The 19,410-nt window shown below is 34.9% G+C and overlaps 1 protein-coding gene across 2 annotated transcripts in view; it reads left to right on the top strand.

Moving 5' to 3' along the window:
• Positions 1–15,591: 15,591 nt before the first annotated feature.
• Positions 15,592–19,410, top strand: part of pkp3a (plakophilin 3a) — a 34,000-nt gene continuing 30,181 nt past the window's right edge. Inside the window, exon 1 of one of the 2 annotated variants that reach the window (XM_056452150.1) lies at positions 15,592–15,745. Coding sequence is in view for 1 of the 2 variants with exons in the window: in XM_056452149.1 (XP_056308124.1) it covers positions 18,872–19,085 (214 nt within the window). In the remaining variant the exon portion in view is untranslated. Of the gene's footprint in view, positions 15,746–18,714; positions 19,086–19,410 lie in introns of those variants that run through there. The other variant, XM_056452149.1, reaches the window with a different exon arrangement.

Below are 19,410 nucleotides of genomic sequence, written 5' to 3'. Positions count from 1 at the left end.
TTCAGCTGACTCGAGTTGAGAAGCGGCGACTCTCATTGGCTTAGCCACAGCCAAAGTACATTTCATTGGCTCGGCTCCAGCCACGTGGTCTGCTTCAAGGATGAAAAGGAAATAACATATTTTAATGATTGAAAGCACATACAAAATACTTAATACAATTTAAAAAGCATAAATAGCTGCAATAAAAATAAATGAAAATCGTATAAATAATACTTAAATTAAAATCTTAATAAAAAATACAATTACAATTCTAAATTTGCAATACAATACAAACGGGGAAAAGGAAATAACATAATTATATGCATGTTATTTTCTTGTTGGACGTTTTTTTTTCTTCAGATAATTTTTATTTAAGTTTTTAGTGAGTTTTATTTATTTATTTATTTATTTATTTATTTGGAATGTCTTATTGAGATACAATATTTTACTAGAGATTCCTGGTCAAGACAAGAAGCATAGGACAGAATTCCAAAAAAATAAAATAAAAATTTTAAAAATACATATCACATAAACACACAGACACACACAAAAATATCTAAATGTCGCAGCAGAAATCGAGACTCATCAGACCAGGCAACATTTTTCCAATGTTTTTTTGTCCAATTTTATTCTGTGTTTGATTAGGGTTGGAGCTAAACTGTGTAGAGCTGCGACCCTCCAGGAATTGAGTTTGAGACCTATGCCCTAAACGTTTTTTATTATTATAAAACTATGTTTAGAAATGTGTTGAAAAAACCTTCTCTCCGTTAAACAGAAATTGGGGAAAAAAATAAACAGGGGGGCTAATAATTCTTACTTCATCTGTATATTTTTCTCAAATGAATATGGCACTTATTTTTAATTATTCATTAGTGAAGAAAATATGTTGTTCTCGAGAGCGCTTCAACTGTACTGAATAAAATTCTTCCCGGAATAGAAAGATATCTGCCTAACCATGAATTAGACCTCTTTTGCATTTTCTGTTAAAATGTATAGAATTTGTTTTGACATGTGCATTAGTATTTTTAAAGATTTTTAATTCCCAATTTTAACAGTAATTTTACACACAGTGGCTTGTTATTTTTAAACTCTCACATTTAGACAGATTGGTGTTTGTATCTACAAAGCTTAAAAATAAAGTAAAACTAGACGTAGGCTATTTGTATAATCTGACCCAAATGAAGTCAAGAGTATAATCAGAGGTTAGGTTACAATAGCCTACACTAACTATCCCTTAAAACACTGAAAACTTCCATTTCCGTCAATATTTCTCATCCTGCATCTGTGTAGCCTTTTGAATATTTTATTATTATTATTACTACTATTATTATTATTATTATTATTATTATTATTATTATTATCATTATTATCATTATTATTATTATTATTATTATTATTATTATTATTATTATTATTATTTTTGCATTAGTAATTTACAAATGCAGCAAAAACAGGCAACAAACAAAAATTCCAAAGATAAATGAAATTCAAATAAAAAACAAAACAGGAAGACATTCACAAGACGCCAAAAACAGATTCATAATAGTTTACAATAGACAGAGCTTTTACATTTTTTGCAGCTTTGAGAGACTTCATTAACAGAATGAGTTCGTTGACAAAAACCTTGTGTAAAGGACATTTTGAAAGTCTACATTTGTGGATAAAGAATTTACCATTTAAAATAATAAAATTAACAAAATTGTTAATTTATCACAATTTTCAAAATAATAAATAATTTCTTTTACATGCATTGTTATCAACATATTATTTTTAGCAGAATAATCAGAAAAACACTCTTTCCAAAATAACTGCACACTCTGACAATCAACAAATAAGTGACGAGGGATTCCTCACTATTTTTACAAAATTACAATTCTGTCTCAATATCTGAAAATTTGGAAAGTAACGCGTTGGTTGGGTATATTTGATGTAAAAACTTTAAATTAATTTATGTTACTTTATTTGAAATACAAAATTTGTATGGTAGCTTTTCTCCAATTAACCTCCTACTATAATAAAGAGTTCCAATAGCATTTTCCTCTTGGAATAACTATAATGATAATTTTTATCATTAAATACTTGCCTTATGTCTTTATTAGAAACCATTTATCAGGAAATGACATTCTTTATTTTCTATCTTATAATACAGTAGGTCAAATGACTACACATAAAATTAACGAGTCCCGAGGGGACAGCTTTGATCACTGTCGATTTTTTTTAATTTAATCGGAAAATTTAATTTAGATAAAAATGATTCATATAAATGAATCCTTAAAGATAATTAAAATAAATCACTTACATATACCAACCCGTGTTCCAACCGCTTTTCCAAATATAAACATTCCTTTAACAGTAATCAATTTGTTTTTCCAAATTTTCATTCTGTGAGGAGAAAAATTTTGCACAAAGCAGATTGAATATTTCATGTTGACTATTTTGAAGAGACGTGACGTAATCAGTATCTTATAAAAATTAGACTCTAAAGGAATTTAAACTATAAAAGCTAATAATGGCAAATCCGGAGAACCGAAGTCTCTAATATTTTTCCTAGTTGTTTAGAAAAAAAAAGTTGCCATTTTCTTTTGTATTGAAATAACCATGATAGTCAGCCAAAAAGCCTCTAGGTGGCGATAGAATACAGCTGAACTAACCTTCAATACTTGACCTCAGCTAGCTGTTTGTGCCATTGTAGAGAACGTTATTAAAACCATTGTGATTAGCATTGACAAATCGCATTAAGTATTCATATTTATATAATTCTTCTCTATTGTGATGGGTAAGTATTCACGAATTAAGTATAACAATAGCGGTGTCATTTTAAGTGCACACCTAATTTGGATTAGCCTACGTCATCTTATTAAAGTAATGCTAAGGTTAGTGTTTACACTCCCTGCAGAAAACACGAAAGAGTTTAATGGATTAAATTACCATCAGTCAAAGCACCATTGTTCTACGAAAGTAAATATTATGTAATGGCTTCCAGAATGACTGCCAAAGCCTGTGTGGCCAAATTATCAAATTGGTTTAACATATTCAATTATTTTTAAGCAGTGAATTACCATGTTTTTCGCTCATTTAAAGGCATAGTTCACCCAAAAATATTAAATTCTGTCATCATTTCTGACCACAAAACCTGTAAAAGTTGCACAGGTATATTTTAAAGTCAAAAATCATTAGAATATTATGTGAAGATCATGTTACATGAAGATTGTTTATACAGTTTTTACTGTAAATATATCAGATGCAAATTTCGATGAGTAAAATTAATTGCGAAATCCTTATTTGCACAATTTTAAAGATGATTTTAATCAATTATTTTAAGTTATATCTCAGCAAAATATTGTTCAAACGTAAATCAATGAAAAACATATGTATTAAACTTTCAGGTGATGTATAAATAACGAAAAGACACTTGTGTTGTTCAGGGTCACCTTTACTCAACCTCTATTTGTTCCAAACCTGTTTTTTCTTTTGTTGAACACACACACACAAATATTTTGAAGAATGTTGGGAAAAAAGTAGTCACTAACACCCTTTTTCTCCCTAGAAAGTCTGTGGCTACTAACAACATTTTTCAAAGTATCTTCTTTTATGTGTAACAAAAAAATTATAGAGAATTAAAAAATAATGTGTAGTAATATAATGCGTTAAGTAAGTGTAAAATATTTTTCGGGGGGGTGAATCACCTTTAATAGGTCTTTCATCCTTCAGTGGAACACAAAAGTTAATTCATTTATTCATTCATTTTCTTTTCGGCTTAATCCCTTAATTATTCAGGGGTCACCACTGCGGAATGAACCGCCAACTTATCCAGCATATGTTTTACATAGCGGATGCCCTTCCAGCTGCAACCCATCACTGGGAAACACCCATACACTTTCATTCACACTCATACACTACAGAAAATTTTGCTTAACCAATTCACCTATAGTGGATGTCTTTGGACTGTGTAAATAAAACAGTTTTATTTACTGTACACTACCTGACAAAAGTCTTGTTGTCGATCCCAGTTGTAAGAGCAACAAATAATAACTTGACTTCTACTTGATCATTTGGAAAAGTGGCAGAAAGTCGATTTTTCTGATAAAACATCTGTTGAACTGCATCCCAATCATCACAAATAAGGCAGAAGACCTATTAGAGCCCGCATGGAGATTCTCACAGTAATCAGTCAAGTTTGGTGAAGGAAAAATCATGGTTTGGGGTTACATTCAGTGGTGTGCGAGAGATCTGCAGAGTGGATGGCAACATCAACAGCCTGAGGTATCACAACATTTGTGCTGGCCATTACATTACAATCCACCAATTCTTCAGCAGGATAGCGCTCCTTCTCATACTTCAGCCTCCACATCAAAGTTCCTGAAAGCAAAGAAGGTCAGTTTGCTCCAGAAACAGAAATTGGGGGAAAAATAAACAGGGGAGCTAATAATTCAGGGGGGCTAATAATTCTGACTTCAACTGTACATTAGGAATGGTATTACAGAAAATTTTGGTGGTTTTACAACCTTGACTTTTCCAAACCGTGGTATACCTTGAAAACTGTTATCATCCCATGCCTAGTGGACGCACTATACCTAAACACACTTCTGTCCAAACAGCTCACAAAAGATGATTTTCATCATAGGTGCCCTTTAATAGATTTGTTTTGAGACAACATAAAGGAATTGTGTGAAACCCAGCATTTTTACAGTGTGTGAGCATGTGTAAAGAGAGTCAACTGATTTGTAACTAATCCCTGATTGTAAAAATTAGTGTAACAACTGACCTGTGTTAATTAGTCTTCCCGTACTTTAAAGAAAAGAACAAAAATATGCTTTGTGATTAAGTGTAAAATATCTTGAAAGAAGTTACTTTAGAACAATGTTTAAAAGAGATCACAACAGTTTAATCAGAATCTACAGTTTCCTCGGGAAACATGATAATTTTTGTCGGAAAAAACAACAAATATTTTATGAAAGAATTTTAATGTAAGTAATGCAAAGTTCCTTTTAGAAATGTGGTGCTTTCTCTACTTTTTTCTATTTTAACGGAGAACACAACCATTTTGTGAAAGACTGCAGAGTTTGTCACAGAGCACAATACATTTGTGAAAGAATGAAGTTTCTTGGAGAATACTTCTTGTTTTCATGCATGGAATGTTTCTTGGTGGAATCCAATATGTCTGAGAAAGAGAGAGAGAAAGAGAGAGAGAGCAAAATATGCAGCAGAAAAATATGTATTAGCCTGTCATAAACACAGAGAGTCAGCCAGTGGACAAAACTAGTCAGAAACATTATTACAAACTATCTAAACCAATGTACAGTTGTGTATTTTATTTTATCATATTAATTATTATTATTAAAAGTATTATATTGATTATTTTTTTTTCAAATATTTCCCAAATGATGTTTAACAGAGCAAGGACATTTTCACAGTATTTCCTATAATATATATTTTTTTCTTCTGGAGAAAGTCTTATTTGTTGTATTTCAGCTAGAATAAAAGCAGTTTTTTTTTTTAGAAACCATATATGGTCAATATTTTTAGCCGACTTAAGCAATATTTTGTTTCAATTGTCCACAGAACAAACCATCGTTATACAATAACTTGCCTAATTATCCCAACTTGCCTAATTAACATAGATACGCCTTTAAATGTCACTTTAAGCTGAATACTGTCTTGAAAAATATCTAGTCAAATATTATTTACTGTCATCATGGCAAAGATAAAATAAATCAGTTATTAGAAATGAGTTATTAAAACTATTATGTTTAGAAATGTGTTGAAAAAATCTGCTCTCCGTTAAACAGAAAAATATACAGAGGCGCTAACAATTCAGGAAGGCTAATAATTCAAGGCTAATTTAAATATAATGTGTCGTGCTGCTTTAGTACTGCTAAACACATCAATAATGGCAGCTGAGAGTAGATTAACAGTTTTATAAACATCTAGCAAACAGCCTTCTCCAGTGAGAAACGCCACTGTGGCATATCACATTGACACTCTCCGACTCTTTCCACGAGCGCTAGTGAATGTACAAATACATCTGTATCAGCATGCTAAAGAAGGCGGAGCTCCACGACACACCTGCCAATTGGTAGCTCAACACACGGACCAATGGTAGCTCAAAGGTGTTTAGGAACAAAACAAACTTCTCCAAAAAGTTTGCTTCAGTGAGCCATTTCAAACGTAAAAAGAACTTCTTTGTGGCCAGATTTGGTTCGAAATGGCGTCATTTCAGTTGTTTTTTTTGATTTCGTTTGAAGTATACAGGGGCCTTAAGCCATGACTGTTTATCAGGCTCTGCCCCTGTATATCATATACCCCTGTATATGTTTTTGTATTTGCATGTATTGTGAGGATTTACATGTGGCTGTGTTGTCAAATTGATGGAGATTTTCTTCTTAATTTATTTCTCAGTTGAGTTTGAGCTTTCTTGAGCTCAGTCTGCCTATTTTAACAATGTTTACCAAACATATTCATTTTTAGAAAGGTCCAGTGAAGCTAACTAACATTTTTTAGATGTTAGTATCAGTAGCCTATGGCCCAATCCCAATTCTACCCCTTACCCTTACCCTTACCCCTACCCCTCGTTTTGCGCATGCACGCCAATGGGTAGGGGAGCCCCAATCCTTTATAGCTTGAAGGCGTATAGGGCTAACAGCCTGATCTCACAAGAAAACGTAAGTATTTTATGTTTTGTCAGTTTATTGGCTAATTCGTACGAATTCGTACGAGTTCAGTCGTACGAAATTGTACGATTTTAAAAAGGAGGTGTGGCACCTAACCCCACCCCTAAACCGTCATTGGGGGATGAGCAAATCGTACGAAAATGTATGAATTAGATCGTACGTATTCATACGAATTAGCCACTTAATCAAAAAGTTACAAATTGCCATGAGATTTTGTTGGGGCTAAGGGGAAAGGGTGAATACCCCATTCGAACAGAGATTTTTCAGGATGACACTCGAAACCAAGGGGTAAGAAAATTTCCCAGAATACTCCAGCCACAACGGCAGTATTGCTGAACCCGGAAGTAAGGAGATCCACAAATAAGTCTTTTTTTGTCATTAATACAAATTTTTACGACTAACAAGCACATGTTTTAATATATTCATAACCGCGTTCATGTTTTACCATCATGCTTTGAAAAAAAAAATGCTAAAATAAAAAACGCTAAATTTTGCGATCTATAATCCCCAATAATAACTCCTGTATAGCAGTCCCACAACATTCTGACACTCAATGACACTGGAATACCCTGTCAGTAATGTCTAGTAGCTGGGAATGACCTTTTACTGTGTCTGCTATAATGTTAATGTTGTGTTTACATAGATGAATAAGGCCACTGTAAATACACGGTAAATACACAGTACATTACGAACTTATTGCCACATTAGATCGTTATGATAACATAAAATATGCCTTCAGTGATTTCCTGAAGATAAATTAAAAAAAATAGCACTGTAAAACTGTAATAACTACAGCAGTCGCGATCATCTGATCTCATATGAAGCAAGAGATCGCGATGACATATGATGACGTGTGCAGGTGCTGTAGTGCTGTCCCAATTCTTAGGGGTAAATTTTGAAGCCCTTCCCCTTAACCCTCGGTTGTAAGGGCCAAGGGGAAGGGGTAGGGGTACAAATAGAATAGAATGCAAAATTTGGGATTGGGCCTTCGTTAGCTTTAAGGATATCTATTAGCTAGTGCACTCCAAAACAGAGATTCGCATTTGGAAAATATATAATTGATATAAACATCTAAAGCTTCCAGTATAAATTCCGCCTAAATGAAATTTATTTTACACATCACCTCATACTTCAGCTTCTCATTAAATCTTGACCAATCAAATGCTCTCTAGTATCTGACATGCCCCGCCCCCTTCAAGACGCTTCTCATTTGCTTTTCATTTGATGCGCTTGAGCTCAACCATACTTACTGGCAGAGCTGTAAGAAAAAACAAGCGCTACTGGCTGTTTTATAAAAAGAGGAGGAGCAACTATATGCCCCGCCCTCTCTTTGTGTTTCAGTTGAGATTTCATCAAACATTGAATAAAACTGCACATTACTCATTTCAAAGCACTTCCCGGGACCTACGTTTTTGGAGAACCAATAACATGATATTGATTGGGAACCAATTTTGGATTCTTTTTTTTTAATATTGTTACATTCTACATAGCAAAATTTCTTTAGCCCAGCTCTGGCCCACACAATCAGCTATTGCTTGGCCCACATGCCCGCAGTAAACTACGGTACATGACTAGAGGAAGTCTGGTTTCCTGATAAGGAAGATATCTGGGCCAAGTCTCAGCCAAGTTAATAACCCATAACTGAGCCAGATATGTGCGTCACGGTGGTATTGGTAGCACAATCGCCTCACAGCAAAAAGGCCAATGGTTTGCATTTCAGTGTGGAGTTTGCATGTTCTCCCCATGTCGTCGTGGGTTTCCTCCGGATGCTCTGTTTCCCCCCAAGTCTAAAGACATGCGCTATTGGTGAATTAAATAAGCTAAATTGGCTGTAGTGTATGTGTGTAAAAGAATGTGTATGGGTGTTTTCCAGTGTTGGGTTGCAGCTGGAAGGGCATACGCTGCGTAAAACATATGCTGGATAAGTTGGCGGTTCATTCCACTGTGGTGACCCCTGATTAATAAAGGGACTAAACCAAAAAGAAAATGAATGAATGAATGGGCCAGATATGTTGGTGTGTCACGACTGCAATGAAATTGATCATTTAAATGTATTTTAAGTGGGTCAAGATAGGTCAAACTTACATGGCCCACATATCAACATCTGGGTCAAATACTACATTTTACATCTGGCCCAAATCTTGGGTGCCGCATTAAATATGGTGCCACCTCTGCCAAACCCGGGCCATCTTTGGCCCACATGCTGCATACCAGAGCCGGATGAATGCGTGCTGTGGCACTTTTATGCCACAGTCTTTGCTACCAGGGATTGAGCTTTTCTGCAGCTGCTGGCATTGAATGGCTGATTTGTGATGCTTTGGTTGAATTTACTGTACGTTTATCTGACTGGACATCAAAAAAACTCTCACGCCCCCTTCCCATCCTGGAAACCGCTCCTTATTGTTATGACTCATCTTTTCGCATCAACTTGATGTCAATCATCAACTCCTTGTTCCAGTTCTCTGAATGTCACCCGCTGGAAATGCCTATACAGTACTGTACGTGCCAAATAGTGTGACAGAATGAATCATTGAAATAGTATTAAAGCCCTTACCAAAATATTTCACACTAAAAGATTTCATCACTGTGATTAATACGCTTACAATTTTCCAAAACATTCATTGTCACAACGACACCCTTTGCCTAAAGAGCTATAATTATTAGTATGTAGCAAGGTTCTTTTCTCAATTTGTTCTTATATTTGCATATAAACAGAACCACACCCGGTGAAACTTGTGGAAACCAAACTCAACTGGTTTAACCCCTTGCAAACACACAGAACACACTGTAAAAGTTATTGAGAATTAATTACAGTTTAAATCCCTGTAAAAATCTACAAGCTAGGTGTGTTGATAATTACTGCCATCAAATAAATAATTCAGTAAAAAAAGTGAATAGAATGAAGATTATTCTCATTTTCAGTGCCTGTTTTGTGTGTATATACTAAAGTATGTAGGTTACTTTTCAGAGTCATTACATAAACTAGATAATAAGGTAAATTCCTAAACCTACCCTTAATCCTTGTGAACAACCCAGTACATTCTGATGCGGTAAAATGAAGTGCTACCAAAATGTTGAAGATAAACTTCATAACTATTTTGAAATGCTGAAAAATACGCCATTGCTTTATACTCATTTTTAATGCCTTGTAATAAAAGTTGTCTGTTTTGAGTTTACTGCACTGTGTTAATCACATGCTTCATATCGCTCAAGATGATCATAAAATGGTTATCTTGGTCTGGATCTCTAGCCTTGTAGTTTTATGTCTGTCTTGACTCAGCTAACATATTCTGCTAACATAATACTAACATAATCTGCCCTCAGCGTCTTTAGGAAAACTAATACACTGAAAAAAGTGTTGCACGCAAAACTGTTGCAAACAATTTATTTGTCTTGAATTTAAACAAACAAATTAAATTGTTTAAATGCAGCCCAAATAAATTGTTTACAACCACTTAACGTAAAAAAAAATTGAGTAAATCCAAGGAATCATCTTTGAATAATTTTTTTCAGTGTACTTACATGTATAGTAAAAAATTATGTTTGATGTTTCTTCAATCTACTTGTATAAAATACGCTGAAACAACACAATTCTTGAATTTCTTTTAGGTCAACTTAATTGTTTTATGTTCAATCCACTTAAATTTGTAAAAAACGAATGAGTTAACTTAATTTATTCATGTTGTCCCAACACAAATCGATTGAGTGGAACAAAGAATTTTTTACCGTGAACCTTTTTTTAAAGAGATAGTTCACTTAAAAAAGAAAAGTTCCTCACGGTTTGCTCACACTCAAGTGGTGAGTAAACAGAAACACAAACAAATCAAGACATTCTGAAGAAACATTGGGGAAAAGGAGCCATTGACATCCATATAGGAACAAAAATACTATGAATGTTCCCTTATTCTTCAGCATATCTTCATTTTTGCTCAGCAAAGGAAAGAAACTCAAGCAGGTTTGGAATAAGTGGAGGATGATTAAAAGTTGACAGAATTTTTGATTGACTGTGCCTTTAAACTCTAGATCATCAGGATGCTAATCACAATTGCATAAAAATGACAACAAATGTGTTATCTTTAACATTTTAAGTTAATCAGGTTTCAACAAAATTGTTTTACTTACAGTACTGTTTAAGGTTGACTTCATATTTTTAGTCAGTTTGACTAATGTAAGTTGTGATGACTAGAACATTTCATTGTATTCAACTAAACACTTTTGAGCCACCTGAGTGTTACTTTCGTCACTGCTGACGGGTTCAAGTGTGCAACTTTTGAGTGCATTCACACCTAGACTTTTGTTCCGGAACCTGCCGCATTTCCCCAGTTATCCCGGTTCGTTTGGCATATGTGAATCCAGCAATTGCGCTCGGATCCACGCCAAATCAATCGGTCGGAGATCGCCTGAATGAGGTGGTCTCGGCTTGACTGAAATGAACTCTGGAGTGGAACGATTGTAGGGAGCAAGCAAAATGATCCGAGCCTGGCTATATCACAGTGTATTATGGATATGTAATAGGCATATATATGGCTGTATGAAGAGAGAATTATGAGTAGGGTGGGATCTCATTCCTACCGGTAAATGTGCGTTTCATGTCAAATACGAAAGTGAAAGCATGTTAACTATTAACGAGAGCTTAGGAAAATTGACCGAACTGCAGTCTTGGTTTATCTGTTATTTCTCTTTATAATGTAAAGCCTATAATGCATAAGCCAACTGCTATGTATAAGTCTTACCTCTGATTTATACTTGTGGCGATGTCTGTGGGTGTCCTATTCAAAATTAAAGCACAGATTTTCGCTTATAATGTATTATTGCTCAGCATCAGAAGTTAAAATAAGGACTCAGACAGCTGAGCGGGACTTAATAAACTGTGAAACTGACCAATGTGAGGAGAGTTTACTCGCACGTGACTGGTTTTAGCTGTTTTGGTCCATTTATTAACATTGTTGTGTGAAAGCGAACTGCACCAAGTACAAAGTGCAACAATGTAACATTTTTAATCCCTGTTTCAGAACAAAAGAATCGATCCAGGTGTGAAAGCACCAAGTTTACAGGCAAGTTATATTGGAGTTGTTCTACATTAAGCCAACTGCTATGTATGATAAAGTCTTACCTCTGATTTATACTTTGTCACGATGTCTGTGGGTGTCACTATTGAAAATTAAAGCGCAGCTTTTCGCTTATAATGTCTTTTTGATCAGTGTCATAAATTGAAATAAGAAGCATGACAGCTGAGCGAGACTCTACAAAATAAACCGTGAAACGAGCGAACTGATCCAAGAACAAAGAGCAACAATGTAACAATTTTAATCCATTTTGAAACAAAATAATCGATCCAGGTGTGAAAGCACCAAGTTTACAGTGAAGTTATATTGGAGTTGTTCTACATTGATACATAATGACACTTGATTTTAATAGACCACTCTTGTGAGTAAGTGACTACAGCAAAAATATATTTCTGCTAAAAACTTTATCTTTTAAAATTAGCTTTTTATGAAAAATGGTACTTTTGTCCCCGCTCTCCCCTATTGTAGTACTCACAGGTCCAACAAATCAATGAAGTGTATATTGGAAATCTACTAATAGCAAAAGTAAAACACATAACACATGATATGACAAAGAAAGCAAAACACAAACCCACAATGAGGAAAAAACAATGCAGAAAATGACTGGCCGAGAAATCCCGGATTAAACTCTACAGATCTCACCTGAGAGACTGAACTCTGGAAGAACTTTGGCCAGACAAAACAATGTACTATTATACTGTTAATGTAGTGTTTCTCAATCTCGGTGTTCTGACAATCTGTGCTACCCGCACAGATTGTGCAATCTTTCTTTAAAAAAAAGTAGGTAGCATTTCTCGATGATGAAATATGCTACCCATCAGCTTGTGCTAGACAAAAAAAACTATTCATTGGATTTACTTTTTTTTTTTTTTTTGCTGATTGCAAACAATTTATATGAGCTGTATTTAAACAAAAAAATTAAGTTGAACATTACTAAAATTTATTTCTTTGTTTAAATTCAGGCCATATAACCACTTACCTTAAAAATTGTTTAGTAAATCCAATGAAAAATCTTCTGTTGGATTTCAATATTTCAATAACTTCAATAATGGTCAATAATTTTGACCTTAAAATGGTTCATAAAAAATTTATACCTGCTTTTATTCTAGCCGAAATAAAACAAATAAGACTTTCTCCAGAAGAAAAAAATATTATCAGACATACTGTGAAAATGTCCTTGCTATCTATCTAAAGCTAATTTTAAAAGTAAATGACATTGCATTGGATTTGGATTTATGCCAAATTGACTGGTGGTTAATATGACAACATTAATTTATATCTTACACTTTTTGTTTGTACAAGGCCAATTATTGACAATTGTTTTGCTCTCCTAAATACAGATAAAACACGCAAAATTAAATATTGCTATTCTCTAGGTTGATATGGCAAGAAACTACTCTATACTCGGCGTAATAATCAAGGATCTTTGTTGCCATACTATGGCTGCAGCAAGCACAACTTTATTACTGTACATATTACCTGAAAACAATGTCAATGGTTACAGGTTTTCAGCTTTCTTCAAAATGTCTTCTTGCGTGTTCAAGTTAATAAATTGTAATAAATTTTACTCTTACTTATTTTTACATATTTTTGTCATTTTTACATATTTTTAAAGAGATAGCTCACCTAAAAATGAAAATTCTCTTTAAGTATGTGGTTAAATTACCAAAATACAAACACCAAACACCATTACACCCATACCAAAGACCATTGACCATTTGTTAAACGTATAAGTAGTTTAGAAATTTCAAATAGCGTCTTGATGTGTTTGTGAAGGTAGTTTATACTAGCAGAGTTTATCAACAGAACATTGCACTTGACATTTTGTGCTATTCCTGTTTTAAAGAGGAACAAGAGCTGTCAGACGTTTAAGGCGGACAAAGGTGATGCAAAATTCAAAATGCTTTCTCATAGGGTTGGGCAAGTGACTCTCTCTTTTGACAGAGTGAAAGCTGCCTGCCCTCGCCTGAGGAAATCTCTCAGAAATGACTTTATGACTTGAAAGTGATTCACGTGGTGCACTGAAGTTACTGTATATGATTCAAATAACAGAATGACCATTGGATTAAATAAAAAGATATTGCACTCTATATTCTAATTAACCTGAAGTCATGCAATGACACCAGATTCAATTAAAAAGCAATTGAAAAAGACTTGCTGTTCTTTTAAAATTTTAATAAATTATTGTCTAGGCAACGCAGTGGAGCAGTAGGAGTTTGCATGTTCTCCATGTGTTTGCATGGGTTTTCTCCAGGTGCTCCGGTTTTCCCTAATGTCCAAAGACATGCGGTACATGTGAATTAGGTAAGCTAAATTGTCCGTATTGTATGAGTGTGAATAAGTGTGTATGGATGTTTCCCAGAGATGGGTTGCAGCTGGAAGGGCATCCGCTGCTTAAAAAACATGTGCTGGATAAGTTGGCGGTTCATTCTGCTGTGGCGACCCCGGAATAAAAATTAATTAAAGGGACTAAGCCGAAAAGAGAATGAATGAATTATTGTCTAGTTTAAATACTTTAAATAAATGAGCTTAAAAATCTTTTATATGCAAACTCCATATATTATATAACATACACTCATCAGCCACTTTATGAAGTACACCTTACTAGTACCGGGTTGGACCTGGGTTGGTCCATTTTGACATGACAGCATCACACAGTATTCATGCAAACCACATCCCAAAAAGGTACTCTATTGGATTGAGTTCTGGTGACTGTGGAGGCCATTTGAGTACAGTGAACTCATTGTCATGTTCAAGAAACCAGAATGGGTTGATTCTCGCTTTATGACATGACGGGTTATCCAGCTCGAAGTAGCCATCAGAAGATGGGTACATTGTGGTCATAAAGGGATGGACATGGTCAGCATCAATACTCAGGTAGGCTGTGGCATTGACATGATGCTCACATGGTACTAATGGGCCCAAATGGTGCCAAGAAAATATCCCCCACACCATTACACCATCACCAGCAGCCTGAACCATTGATACAAGGCAGAATAGATCCATGCTTCTATGTTGTTGGCTCCAAATTCTGACCCTTCCATCCGAATGTTGCTGCAGAAATCGAGACTCATCAGACCAGGCAACGTTTCTCCAATCTTCTATTGTCCAATTTTGGTGAGCCTGTGCGAATTGTAGCCTCAGATTCCTGATCTTAGCAGACAGGAGTGGCACCCGGTGTGGTCTTCTGCTGCGGTAGCCCATCTGCCTCAAGGTTGGTTGTGTTGTGCATTCAGAGATGCTCTTACCATGCCAGAGAGTTCTGGTCTGCTAAGTGTTTGTGTTTTGGCTGGTTGCTATTGTAAAAAAAAAGTTAAATAACAGCTGTGAAATGACAGAAATTTACCAAAAATTTTAATTTAAGGAAATTTCTGTCATTTAACGGCTGTTATTTTACGGTAAATTTCTGTAATTTACTGGCCATTATTTAACTCTTTTTTTCCGGTACCCCAGCTGCCAAAAAAAAAAGAACGTAAAATAACAGAGTTTTTTTTTTAGTGTATAATAGGGTAAAACCTGTAAAGTACAGTGACTTATTCTCTATTGTGCTTGCATAAAACAAGAAGTGCATACACTTGAAACTATTATGTATGTATGTAAATCATCTAAGTCCTCTTTTGAAGCATGCAATTTCAAAAATGCTACGTTTGATCACACCGTTGCTATGTAAACAAACCTAGAACCTGGTTTTTGGCTGTTTTGCCCTGTTCCTTGCCTCCGACTCCTCCTTGACGTGTTTCACACCTGACTCGCCCATTTTGTCTCTCTCTCTCCATTCTCCACTGCAACTGTCTGACACATAATCACACACACACCTATCTTAATACAGGGGATGAGTAACCAGAAAGCTGATCATGAATACACACACACACACACATGTACAGTTTTATTGTGATAAGGGCGTAGTCACAGCTGATTCTATATCTTCTTGCCTCCCTGTGAAATCTGTCAGATTTTAACAAGCAAACTGCAGGAGAGCACACTACACACATCACTGGAAATATACAACGACTACTGCTAGTGTTACTGGTGAGTAGAGAAAAGCTTTCTATTTGTTTTGGCTTCTAATAATAATTAGCATAATACAGTGAATGAGCATGATTCAGTTACATGAACAAGCATGGAAAGGCTGTCTGATTACAAATCTGGCATCAGCCACAGTGACTCAGTGAATGAATGAGTTTCTGAGGAAGATGCAGTTGAACAGTTGAAATCGGACTCAAGTATATTTCAGGGAGGACGTCATTTCTATAAAACAAGTGTGATGATTTGTGATGACAATTGTGCATTGAAGATAGTATAAACATAATTCAACCTGAAAAAACAAACCATGTGTTAAGCCGAATGTGTATTAACAAACAATAAGCCAATAAATAATGTATTATTATTTGCTATTAACAAGACATTATTTGCTACTGTAAAAATGACAGTAAATGACAGTAATGACTGACAATGACAGTAATTTCCACTTTAAAAATATTTACTTAATATAAGCTATACGGTTAATAACCATTAATTGACTTTCCCAGAATTCCCTGCATGATACTTCACTTTTTATGCCTTTTGTTGACTTTACTATGGCTCTTTTTAGTTTTTTTCCTCCTCATCAGTGATGTACATTGGATTTTTAAATTACATTTAATGTTGATGAATATTTGTATTTAAATATTAAATACATTAAGCAAGTATTTGTAAATTAGTTGATTTTTACGAGTGTTATCATGATGGTGTTTAGTCGTTGTGTCTCTCTGCTTGTGGGAAAAGTCGTTTGTGATGAGCTTTGGTTCATCTTATGACTTTCTCCTCATCACCTGCTTATGGTTGTGTTTTTGCCTGTGTAACTAAAGGTATGAAGTATAGATATTCGTAGTTCAAAACACTGATGTATAATACTAAAAAATAATGAAATACGGTAGTTTACTGTAAAATTTCGAACATTATTTTTCCTGATAACATGAGGAAACGTTACTTTTTTACATTTTGTCAGTTTAGTGGCTATAAATTTGTACGAATTTATTGGAGTTCAGTCGTACGATTTTAAAAAGGAGGTGTGGCACCAAACCCCGCCCCTAAATCCAACCGTAATTGGGGGATAAGCAAATAATACTAAATTGTACAATTGAGATTGTACTAATTTATTCGAATTAGCCACTTGATCAAAAAGTTACAAATTGCTGTGAGATCATGTTGTATTTTTCAGTTTCTACCGTAATTTTAACAGTAAAGTTTTGGCAACCACAGCTGTCTGTTTGTCACTGCAAATTTTACAGATTTGTTTTTAACAGTATACAATTTGACTAAATTTAAACTGAGTTTTGGCCAAAACTGGAATGGAAAGTATGATTTTATTCAGAGTAGAGTTTCATCGGAAGCAAAAGTAAGAACTGCTTTTTTTTTTATATACAAAGATGAAACTTGAGATTGCTGTGAATGAATTCTGACAGATCTGTCGCGTCTACTCCTCACATTGCTAGGCAACGATTCAACAACAGCAACTTGTGCAAACGAATAGAGAACGTCACCAGCATGCCAGAGCACATTCTCTGCAGACTTTCACTCCGCGCTGATGTCAACATGTCTGAAAGAACATTATAAACGTCAGAGTTTAGCATTTGCCAGTTTAATGAAAGAATTCAATAGTTGTAGTCACAATAAATGTGTCATGTTATTTGATCAGATGATCATGTGACCACAGACTTGTTTTTATCAGGTAACCTAAAAAAGCAGTTATAAAATTACTTTCATGAATTAAACATAATTGCATAATTTATTTCAAAATAATTGTTTAAATGAATAAACAACAGTAACAAAAATATACCTATCTATCTATCTATCTATCTATCTATCTATCTATCTATCTATCTATCTATCTATCTATCTATCTATCTATCTATCTATCTATCTATCTATCTGTCTGTCTGTCTGTCTGTCTGTCTGTCTGTCTGTCTCTCTCTCTATATATATATCTATATCTATCTATCTATCGGTCTCTGTCTGTCTGTCTGTCTGTCTGTCTGTCTGTCTGTCTGTCTGTCTGTCTATCTATCTATCTATCTATCTATCTATCTATCTATCTGTCTATCTATCTATCTATCTATCTATCAGAAATTCCATTTAATTTGGGCAGAAACATAAAACATCACATCTATATACAACCCAATAAATAAGACCTGGATTGTTCATGAATCTCATTGACATACTAATAATATTTACATTAAAAATGTAATTGCATATATATTATGTTTAATTGTTCTGCAGCCCATTTTATGTTGACTGAGAATATTACTATAGGCTAAGCTATACTACTGGCAAGAATAATAATAGTGATAATAATAATCTTAATTCTTCTTATTATTATTGTTGTTGTTATCATTATTAGCCTATTACACTGTACACTATGATTTTTGCAAAATTGTTGCAAACAATTTATATGAGCTGAAACAAACAAAATACATTTAGTAATGTTTCAGCATAAGTTGTTTGCAACCACTTACCTTAAAAATATTGTAAATCCAATGAATCTTTTTTTCAGTGTAATAAATGCTGGGTTCCACACAATTCCTCCATGTTGTCCTAACACAAATAGATAAAGTTAACTTTAAATTGTTTTTACAAATGTAGGTGGATTGAACCCAAAACAATGAAGTTGTCCCCTCAAAAAACGTAAGAATTGTGTTGTTTCAACTCATTTTAAATAAGCTAAGTAGTTTGAACAAGTAGCAAAAGTCTTTTTTGAGTGAAAACTAAACACAAGTAGAGGACTGGATTGGATTTTTTTTCATATCTATAACTACAGTAAATATGTAGCTAATTAAAAAAAACGACATATCTTTCAATTTCATCTACTAAAGCACCATTTAAACACCATTACATGCGAAAACACTAATTCAGAGAGCCTCCTTTTGTCTGTTGAGTTTACCTGGACCAGGTATCTCAGGTGACTCAGCGCAAACTCCGCCCAATATTTAACTCCCACCTGCGAAAAAGCCGCAGAGTTGTGTTCAGCCGTCAGTAGTTCCAGCGTCAGCGCAAAGAAACACTCGTTGACTAACCGGAGGCGCGTTTGTTGTTTCCACCCGTGAGGACTTGTTTTTTCCCACTCTCCGGTGTGGTGGACTGTAACTTTCCAATCTCGGCGGTTCAGCTCGCTTCACAATGAGCACGAGTGTGACTTCGGAGAGCGTCTTTCTGTCGGCGCTGCAGCCCAACTCTACCGTCAGCACGTACGCGGTCCCGTCCGAGAACGAGCTCGGGTCGCACAAGGAGGAAGCCAGACTTAAGCGTATGCAACAGCAGGTGTCCATGAGACTAGCGGAGAAATCCACGCTCCCGCGCCAGAACGGCTCTTCGTCACAGTACGCTTCCTCAGGTGTGTCATCATCATCAGCTTTGATCTCATTGTAATACAGCAACAATAACATAACAGCCTTTGCATTATTAATCTGCTCATCATCTGTCAGGTTGACTTTACATGAAAGGCTCTGCGCTTTTGTACGGTGTGTGCTTTCATATTTAACAATGATGAATTATAACTCTTTAGGAACGAAGATTAGCCTTTGATATCGTTAGTAAATATGACATTATTAAATTCACACGCACACGGCTGCGTTGTGTTGTTTACACTTCGGCATGCAAATTTTTTGATATTTAGAGACTAATGCCTGGGGCAAAACTGTGATCACGTGATGTTATTT

This window comes from Danio aesculapii, chromosome 25 (assembly GCF_903798145.1).
Source record: "Danio aesculapii chromosome 25, fDanAes4.1, whole genome shotgun sequence".
Taxonomy (NCBI): domain Eukaryota; kingdom Metazoa; phylum Chordata; class Actinopteri; order Cypriniformes; family Danionidae; genus Danio; species Danio aesculapii.
The sequence above is the reverse complement of the archived record's forward strand: the minus strand, read 5'-3'. Positions and strand labels throughout refer to the sequence as shown.